This window comes from Pleurodeles waltl, chromosome 7, assembly GCF_031143425.1.
Source record: "Pleurodeles waltl isolate 20211129_DDA chromosome 7, aPleWal1.hap1.20221129, whole genome shotgun sequence".
NCBI classification, from domain to species: Eukaryota; Metazoa; Chordata; class Amphibia; order Caudata; family Salamandridae; genus Pleurodeles; species Pleurodeles waltl.
Window position 1 is genome coordinate 90,559,972 of NC_090446.1, and position 10,254 is coordinate 90,570,225.

Genomic DNA, 10,254 nt, shown 5'->3' on the forward strand with positions numbered 1-10,254 from the left:
CCTTGTTGGATGCCTATAGATCAGTGTCCCTAAGATCCATTGAGGATTTCAGATACAAATAAGTTTTCATTCATACATATTTTGTTTGTGCAATAACTATTCGGCAAGAGAGTTAATCATAAGATTCTTTGAACAGCTTTCCTCACAAGGGGTCTCTATAAAGACCACTCGACCAACATTACGATGCAGCCAACCTTATTTAAAATATTTGGCTGTCTTAAATCTCTAACTATTAGCATTAAAAGTTGCTTTTGTTTGACATATGATATGATATGGCTCATTTGAATAATTAAACACAATTATAACTGAATTATACCTTCTATTTATGCATTGGAATGGCCAAAAGTGCCAATGGACTTATGAAACAGACAATTCAGTTATTGTTGATTGTGAAAAATGGAGTGTTTCAAGAGTTCTGAGCTGTAGGAGAATATGAATAAACTTCAGTGTGAAAAGCAAAGAAGTTAGGTAAAGCATCTTATCTTGAATAGCAATGCTATGTGCTCATGTAGTCTTAGATTAGTGGCTTACATTTCATAAAGCATCCTTGTTTTTGTGCTTGATCAATGAAAGAAGATGCTCTGAGTTCCAGCACATACAGTGTAATTGCATCTATAACTACTGAGAACCCTGTCAGCGCCCTAAAGGTGGTCAATCTGAACTAAGGCTGATTGCTTCTCCAGCTTACTGCACTGCAGGCTTCTGTGCACCCAAGGCTGTCTGAAAACAGAAGCCTTCAGCTCCCCACAGGTTCTATGCCACCAGTTAAATGTATGTGAACACAAACTCGTGGCCAGTCTCATTCATTTCATATCACATTGTTCTTATTCACAGAAAGGTCACAAATGAATGCTTCTGCCCCCTGCTGCTAGGGTCATCCTTTTATCATCGTGATCATCAAAATAATTTATTTTAAGAAGTTACCATAAACTATTGCACACATAATACAATACATAATAAAGTGCATCCTTCCTACATTATCCAAGTTTATCTAATGTTGGATTCCACTCACTTTGTGCCTATCAGCTCCCATGACAAAGGTGTTAGAAGCATTATCTTGAAGATAAAACGATGCTCCGGATACATTTATTTTTAATTGAAAGTGAAGCCAGTTAATGTTTTTTTTGTAATTTTTTTTTATGGAACTTCTTTCAGATCAGCAGTTATTTAAAGCTTCTAGGGTAAAATCAAAGGCCCAGGTTTAGGAGGGCCTAGCACCATATATCGCAACATTAGCATCATTTTTTTGACAATAACGTGGGAATTTAATGGCCAAAATGCTGCACCATATTCACAAAGTGGCGCAATGCATGCATACTCTAACGCCACATTATGCCTTCCCCAGGCATAATGTATGCAAGGGGGGTGTTTCCCTGTTAGAGGGGACAAATAAGTGGTGTATTGAAATCTAAAATATTTTTTTATTGCACCATTTTTAGCAGCATTTTTTTACACCTGCTCTGAGCAGGCATTAAAAGGAGGCATGCCATTTATTAAAATGGGCCTCTATGTTCTTTGCTGGACTAGCACCAACATTTTTGGTGGTAGTCCTGCAAAGTTTTGGTGCTAGTCCTGCAATGTACATCAATAGCGTCAAAATCCTTGACGCTATTGCCCCTACCCTGTGCCATGGTGTGCCGTATATTAAATACAGTGCACACATGGTGGCAGTAGGGGGTGCTAAGGGGCACTAGAAAAGTGGTGCTGCATTGGATGCAGCACCACTTATCTTAAATATGCCCCTAAATGTTTTGAGTCCTTTATTTTTCATGAGGACCATCAGAAATTGATGAAGGTATCCAATTCTGCGTCATTCGGATAGAGCTTTGGTCCATCATACTGCATGGTTTGGTCTGACTTTATGTGACACCTATTTTCCTTTCTCTCCCCAGAGACTACATGGGCTACGAGACTATGAAGACGACCTGATCTCCTACAAGCCTTGTATTTATGCCTATGAAGGAGAACTGGAAAGAATTGAATCGGTCGACTCCTTTACATTTCCGGATGACATGGACAATAACTTCTTGGATCATTTAGGGCCCAAGTTTGCTGCTCTGGGGGATATCTGTCGGCAGTGAGCACAATCTTCTGCATCACCAATGAGACAGCCTTGCTCCAGTTTGTAAATTCAATGTGCACATAACAGAAAAACAGAACAAGAGCTATCTAGGATATCAACTTCAACATGTGCTGTCGAGCATGCTTACATGTTTAGACTGTTGTATGTAACACTATGTAAAAAGACAGTTCCTGGTATAGAGCCAAGCACACTCTCATTGTACATATGTTTTGTAGGGATGGTACTCTCAGGTGATACATGATGCGAATTGTTTAGTAGTGATGGTATGAATGACTGTCAAGTATCAGGATGGTCCAGCAATCTAGCAATAATTCCATACATGGGAATCATCTGGTCCAGTGATGACCAATGCTGCTATCTGCAAAGTCAATTCTGTCTGTTTGGGAAGAAGGGAATCTTTATTTGTATCACATTTCATCACTTCATGATTTAAGAAACCCCCAGAATGGCATTTTGTTCATTGCACTTAGAGGTAAGGTTCTCTCCTGGCATCAAGAAATGCAACATCAATATTGTCTCAAGTATGTCCTTTTTGTGGCCTCTTGCTTCTATATCATTTGTTAGCATGAAGTGCAATTCCTGAAAGGGCCCCTTCTCAATCAGACTTTAGGTGTTCTTCACAGTTTTGTTGCAGGATCTTAACATCTGTGAGCAGGGAACGATCACCCAGGAAATCTTAAACTGGAGAGAGACAAGGGGGCCTGATTAGATCTTAACGGACGGGAATACTCTGTGACAAACGTAATGGATATCCCGTCCACCATATTACAGTCTCATTATATCCTATTGTAATCGTAATATGGTGGAAGCGATATCCGTCAAGTTTGTGATGGAGTATTCCATCCCACAAGTTCTAAATCAGGCCCAAGGTATCCAATTAAATGCAGGAAATATAAAAGGCTCAGGTGTTCACAGAATAAGGAAAAGGCAATATCAGGAGAGAAGACTGACACCTGGGGGTTAAGCCAGAGGGAAAATCTTGGCTAAAATTATGGTCAAACCATCGTCATTCGTGACTGCAGCAAAACATTGGAAATTAATGGTTTTTCAGGGATCATCATGATAAGTGGAAGGTGACACACTAGTGTACGCAGACCTGGCGTTAATTAAAGGTAACTCAATAGACAGTGCTAGAAATCAGAAAGACCTGCTTTATTGCATCCATCTGATCATTCTTAAATATGGTTCTGTTGTAAATACGTAACACTTTCCCTGAAGTCATTGACCCATTTGTTTTCTGTACTTTGGACAAGAATTTCCTCTTAACTTGGTTGGTAAAAAAACAGCAACTCAACATTCACATGTGTTTTCTTAGATTGCATGTGCGTTCTAGGTGAAACATGAAAGTGAAAAAAAAAACTATTGCACCATTTCATATGTAAAAGAACTGTGTGACAGCGTGCCTCGTCAGACTAGAACATTCCTAATGCAAACAAACAGAATAAGGAGGCAAGAAGTACCCAAAGTGATGGTATTTTACCATACCGTTGTTTTTTCAATCAGAGTTTTGTTGACTTCTGTTATGAAAGTGTATGACTTTATCAATTTAACTCGCATTGGAAGTCCTAACTACTTACTTAAGGGCCCTCACGCATTAACGAAGGCAAGGTTGTGTTAATGTAGAGTATATCAGCTGCTCCCCAAACCGACTCCAAGGTGCCACTAAATGTCCACTAATTGCCCAAATTCATGTAAGCAGCGAATTGAATGCGTCCTTGTGTTGTGGATACCTTAAGCATAGGAGTCAATTCATCAAGAACTAGGTGCTTACCTTCGATAATGTTCTTTCTGGTGAATGTATTATTTTTGCACAATACTTACTTGAAGTTCTTTCCAGGTGCCAAAGTGGACCCAACCCTTTCTTCATAACAGTCACCTTCACTGGCATCACCAGCATCAGCACTGTAATGTTGGTGGGGTACCATTGCTCCAGTGGAAGCACCATGCAGTGGGAATGCATGCACACTGCTAATTACTTATCTTAAGAAGATAGACAGGTAGAGAAGACGATAAAATAATAGGGGAATGCATGCCTCCGAGTGAAAGGGCACAAGCTGCAGGCCTAGGCCAAAATAATGTGTCTGTGTAATAGCCAAGGTAACCTCACGACAAGGCATAGCATTGTTGTTGAAACTCAAGGGAAATCACAGACACCGATATGTGGTAATAGTGGTGTTACAAAAGTGCTTCGTAGGCACCTGATGCATTTGGTCGCAGGTACTTCTTTGAAAGACTGAGTGAAGTTGTGCACACAATGTGTAGGGCAACACAGTACTTTGCTGTAACTTCTGTGCTGGTGACCCCAAGTCATGAACTAGGTCTGCCCTCTTTAAAATTCTATAGCCCCTGTTGAGTAACAAAACGATCTCCACTTACACACATAGTGAACCAGATGTTAGTATGGCTGGATGTCACCTGACTTACAGACCTATGATCCGTAGTGATTCAATGACTATGGAGATCTGATGGCCAATGGTTGAGCTATCAGGAGATGAGGCTTACTTTGCCTTCATGCCTCAAAGGCAGAGCTGCTGCTGATAGGTTTCCAATAGGCAGTCATGCACAATACTCCCCAACCATCAAGCTTGAGAGGCAAAGTATCTAGTAATGCCAAGAAGAAAATAGTGAGTATGGAATCTTAAGAAGCAAGCTATCCCTTGATCTATAACCATGCAACCACTCTGGTATCAACTGTGAGATGGGATATTTCCAAAAGACTTACATTTACTTTCTCCTAGCACCTATACCCTATTAAAATAGAGCAGACTGAGTCTAGTTACCATTCATAGGTTGTTCAAATGGTAGCAAATGATGTCAGATAAGTTTCAGTCTTACACAGTGGTGGAAGTGCCTCGCTCCAGGACTATGCTCACTCCTGCCTTTTGGCCAGTAACTCACCTATTACACATGGTGCATTTAATATGCAGTCACTTAATTTGTTTTAAGGTCCTGGGGCCTGCAAGAATTTATAATACAAATCAAGATCTATCTAAACACAGCATCCCAAAAATATACACACACAATATTCTACATCGAGAGATTTACTGACTATTAAATTCAAAAAAAGTTTATGACTGAAAATCTGAGATGTCAGAGATTTCCAGGTTTGCACCTGGCAAACTCTTGTGAGGTTCACTTTTGCATGAGTGAATACAATCTGTTGAGCAAGGTCAGAGGTACCTTACTTTATATTTTTGCAAGGGGTGATTATTTTTTCCATGAAGAAAGTGCTTCTAGTACGCCGGACGTGTTCCCTCCTTATTTGGACCAATGGTTTTCCCCTCCACCTCCCCCATACGGAAATGGATATGTTTCTTTCTTTATCAAGAGCAAATTTCCAACCTTTTCAAGCATGGAAAGAAATTCTAGTGGAAGTTGTGAATAGCCATACATGTTCTCCCCCAATCCTTGGTGTTTATTTACTCATCTCATAAATGACCCCTTTTATGAGCACAAACCAACTTCTCTGGATTCCAAATTAAAGGCTTTATGCATGTCTAAGTTTGTGAATCATGACTAATATCTGTTTGGCTTACTACGCATGTCTGGATAGATGTCTACATTCACTCTTCACTGAAAACTCCAACCCTAGACCTCGTGAGAAAAGCAGATAATAATGCTCAACTATGTTTCCAGTTCTTCCTTTGAAGGCAATGGGATAGCTTTTAAAAGAAGTTTGAAGCTTAGGTACCCGGAAGGACACTCTCCTGCCTGGACATTTCTGGAGTTGACGCCAACTGTGATTTTTTGCACACGCCATTTGGGACACTGCTCTTTGAACAAATTACACTTTTTTGGCTCAGATCTTTTTTTATAAATTGTTTTAAAATGCTTTACATAAGAGGTATGTTTATACAATTGAAGCACATACATCATTCTTTGTATTGTTTTTTTCTCTCTGTTCAATAACATTTTGTAATAAACACATTTTACTGGAAGTTGGAAATGATCATCTTTGATGTATTGTACTTTTTGTATTGATTGCACTTTTATGCAGATGATTTCACTGTCAGAAACCTACAATACAGTGCAATGATATTTTGCTCCTTTTCAGATGAATTTTTATAACAAATCCATTTTTTTATTGTGACCAGCCTTTGCCATTAAAAATAGAACAAGGGTGGGGCCTGCAAACATTTTAAAAGGCTATTTTTTCTTGTTCAAACCATTCTTTGGGAAGGACTGACAAGACAAACTACAGGTGCAGGTTCAGGTTGTGGGAAAACATTTTTATTTCAGGCAGATTTCAATTTACAGAAACACTGTGGGCCTACGAGGCTTCCAACATATCAATCAAACACACAACAAAAACTTTTTCTTTTTAATGCCTAACTTTAACAACCCAGTCTCAATTACATAACACGTCCAGACCATGTCCTAGAAGCTACCTTCGCCCTGTGCCATTTTCAAAATGTACCAGTCCTTTTCAGTGAACTCCTTGGTCTTCTGGCTAACCCACCTGAGCAGAGAAAAATATAGGGGCAGATTTAAGAAACATGGTGCTGCACGCAGTGCAGCACCACTTTTCTTGCTCCCCTTAGCCTCCCCTACCGCCACCATGTGTGCACCATATTTAAAATACGTCCCACCATGACACAGGGTAGGGGGCAATAGCGTCAACATTTTTGATGCTATTGATGTACTGTTCAGGGTTAGTGCCAACATTGTGGCACTAACCCTGAACAGTACAGAGGGGGCCATTGTAACCTATCGTGGGCTCTTTTTAACGCCTGCCCTGAGCAGGCGTTAAACCTAGCCGCAAAAAATGGTGCAGTGGAATCTCCTAGATTCCACTGCTCCATTTTTGGGGTCACACTAATGAGGGAACGCCCTCCTTGCATACATTATGCATGACGCATGCATAATGTGCACAAAGAGTTACAAAGTGCCGCAATGCATGCATTGCACCACTTTGTAAATGTGGCGAGGCATTTTTGCCATAATATTGCCACATTAGCGTAAAAAAATGATGCTAATGTGGCGATATATGGCACAAAGGGCTCTTAAATCTGCCCCATAATTTATATCAGATGACATAATAGAAGTGCAAAAAATGGCAATGCATACTGACACAACACTTCTGTCCCGTCCGGGGCTGGTCCTACCTTCTTTGGCCACATCTGGTCTACTCTACGCGCTGAACCCATTGATGCTGCCATTGTAGTGATTCTGAATTTCTTCTCTGAGGATGCCATTTTTAAAAGTGAAAACTGCACATGGTTCTGAGGCCAACAATTTGGAGGACTCTTCCAAATCGAGGGAATAGGTACCCCATCCCACAATGCCTTTTTTAGGGAGTCGAGGTACTTTATGACCATATGCCTCTTATGGACAAGGTGTGTTGTGAATGACTATGTTGGTTAATTAAACATACTCAGCACTCAGTGATGTTGCAATACTCCAAATGCTACTTATCCACATGACCACAATCCAGCAATTCAGCTCTAATATTTTTAGGGAATTAGAACTGAAGAGACATTGGTCATTTTTAATTCAGAGCCCAAATCTCCCACATCTCTTCCTCACAATACACAAAGGCGTTGGGACAAGTGCATATGGGGTTCTTGGTCCTATAGTCCACAAAAAATACTTCTCCCAAAATTGTTTTTAGTGTGTAAGGCACAGTGCACTGCCATTGGGGCGGCCCTTCACCAGTGTCCAGTAGTTCAGGGGTTTCCATTAGGGATAAGAGATCAGTTGTTATTGCTTTAAAAGGTGCCTGGCTGAATGAGGTTCAGATATAGATTTCTCATTCAACAGCTTGTGGCACTGAATATTGTAGAAACAAACTAGAATTATTTTTCCGTCCAATCACCTAATAAAGCCCAATACCACAAAGACATTTACCTGGGAATTTTCCCATACAGTCCATTAAAAAAAATGTATCTTACAGAGAAATTAGTTCATGTGTTTAACAGGACCCTGATGTGGTAAAATATTATCTAACACAGGTATTTCCAATGTATATCCATGAGTGAATGTCAGAGAACCTCTCACTTTTTCTGCTGAACACACAAACTCCAATGTACAAAAACTAATATTTTTGGAGTGAATTCAGGGCTCATAATTATCCCAACTCCAGTGCTTAATTTGTAAACATAAGTGCCTGTGCCCGAGCAAAAGAACGATGGATTAAACCCAGATCTATGACTGGGGGTGAATGTTTGCATTGTTTAGCACTCCGCCAATCATCCTTTTGTGTTGCCTAAGGTATTTCACGACACATCACTGTAGCTTGTTCAATCTGCTAGCTCTGCCCAAAATGCCTGTGGGTCCGTTACTCATGACTGACTAACCATAATACTCCAGAAAATGTGACCATTTGGATTATTCCCTGTCACTAAACCTGTAAGAAAGGCCTTGATGAGCTATCGTTATTTTACTTTATCTCTGTGATGATTTTTAAACAATCTATCGATGTGTTCTGCACAAAAATAGCCTGACAGTGACCCCATGTCAGGAATAAGTGCTGGTGTTGAGAAATAAGTGCCGGTGCTGAGCACTAGAAAACCCTGGCAGAAATTAAGGACTGTCCGCCCTTCCCCTTGGTACTGTAAAGGCATTATGGAAGAGAATGCTGAAGACAATTTCCAATATTTATGAAAAAGTGGTACATCAGAGCTGATATGCCAGTTTTTCTGAGCCCCCCTATCGGCACCTAACAACACCATGGTTACGCCATATTTATAATATGGTGCACCATGGCGGTCGTTAGCACGATAGCATCAAAATTTGTAACGCTATTGTGGCACTTAGCTACACTAGCATCAAAAAATTTGACGCCACAAATGGCACAGTGACATCTGTTAATTTCACTGCTCCATTTTTCGGGGTCCTTCTAGCCCCGGTATGCCCCCTTGCATACATTATGCCTTGCACAGGCATAATGTGGCAAGGGTTTACAAAGTGGCGCATTTCATACACTATGCAGCTTTGTAAATATGGTGTAGGGAATAGGACAACTTAGTGTTGCCTTAGCGTCAACAAAATGATGCTAAAGCGATGCTAAGGTGGCGCAAGGGCTCTTAGATATGCCCCCTAATCTGGAATTGGTTGCCAACACGTTAAGACAGCAACAACAAGCATTACAGACGATAAACGCAATACCACCAGCCTTTCACTTTACGTCGTAAAACCATTGGTCAGTAGTCATGAGGGTTTACATCATTGCTGTGTTCCATGTGTTTAGGTGCACCTTTTATAGTGTGGAGAAGTGTGGCACAATGTTTAGAGTGGCAGACCCTGATGCAGATATCTGGTCTGGGACCAGGGTTCAATTCCCACCTCGGTGGGTCTCGGGCTCAATTCCCTTGGACCAGATAATTCTCGCCTCGGTGCCTAATCTAATTAATGGGTCCCACTTTGTAACTCTGGGCAATAGCTTGCTTAATCTCCACAATGGCCCTGACAGCACTTGGATGCCTGGCTTCACCCTGGGGGTTACCCAGGAGTGGGTGCCTCACAGGGAAAAGCCAGGAGGGGTTCCACAGTGGTATGTGTACAGTGCCTTGAGACCCTAGTGGGTGAGTAGTGCACTATACAAGTGTGAAGTTTATAAATTCCTAACTGTGTTAATCTTTGATGTTCTGATCAATGAAGAATCCAACATTATCTATACTCACATGGGTGAGGCCTCATCACCTCCAGTACACCTCCCAGGGACCCTTGATAGGTTGAACTTTGTTAGTGTTCAGGTTTCTACGTGTTATTGTAAAACCTCTATCAGCCATAATACACTGGAATTTGACACCATGTTAACCAGGCTGACAAGTTTCGGGAGCACAGAGAGCCACTTTTGGGGACCAGCATTTATTTTCCTCACCAGATCTTTAGCCTGACCAAGAAATAGAAGAGCACAAAAGGGGCAAAGGAAGAGAAAGATGGAAAAACATTGCCAAAAAGGAGAACGCTGGGTTGAGAAAGAACCTGTAAGAGCGAGGTAATGAGGTGGGGGATTCTGGTGGATGAAAGAGGTGGAACACAACCTATTCAGCCTTTGAGGTGTTTGCCACCCAATATATTTGTCGTGCCTACAATAGACATCTGAACAAAAGTTTGGGTCCTGGTACTTACTGTTTTGCAAATTGAGCACTTGAAGTATGTTGCATTAAAAAGTGCATGAGACCATATATATTTGATGTAGCAATTTAAAGATATATAATATAGGAGCA

At 40.9% G+C, this 10,254-nt stretch overlaps 1 protein-coding gene across 2 annotated transcripts in view; it reads left to right on the forward strand.

Annotated features, from left to right (window-relative positions):
- Positions 1–6,021, forward strand: part of CDH26 (cadherin 26) — a 319,857-nt gene extending 313,836 nt beyond the window's left edge. For both annotated transcript variants that reach the window (XM_069243134.1, XM_069243133.1), the window contains one exon: positions 1,893–6,021. In XM_069243134.1, coding sequence (XP_069099235.1) covers positions 1,893–2,081 — 189 coding nt within the window. In that variant the 3' untranslated portion in view covers positions 2,082–6,021. The remainder of the gene's footprint in view (positions 1–1,892) is intronic.
- The last annotated feature ends 4,233 nt before the right edge of the window (positions 6,022–10,254 follow it).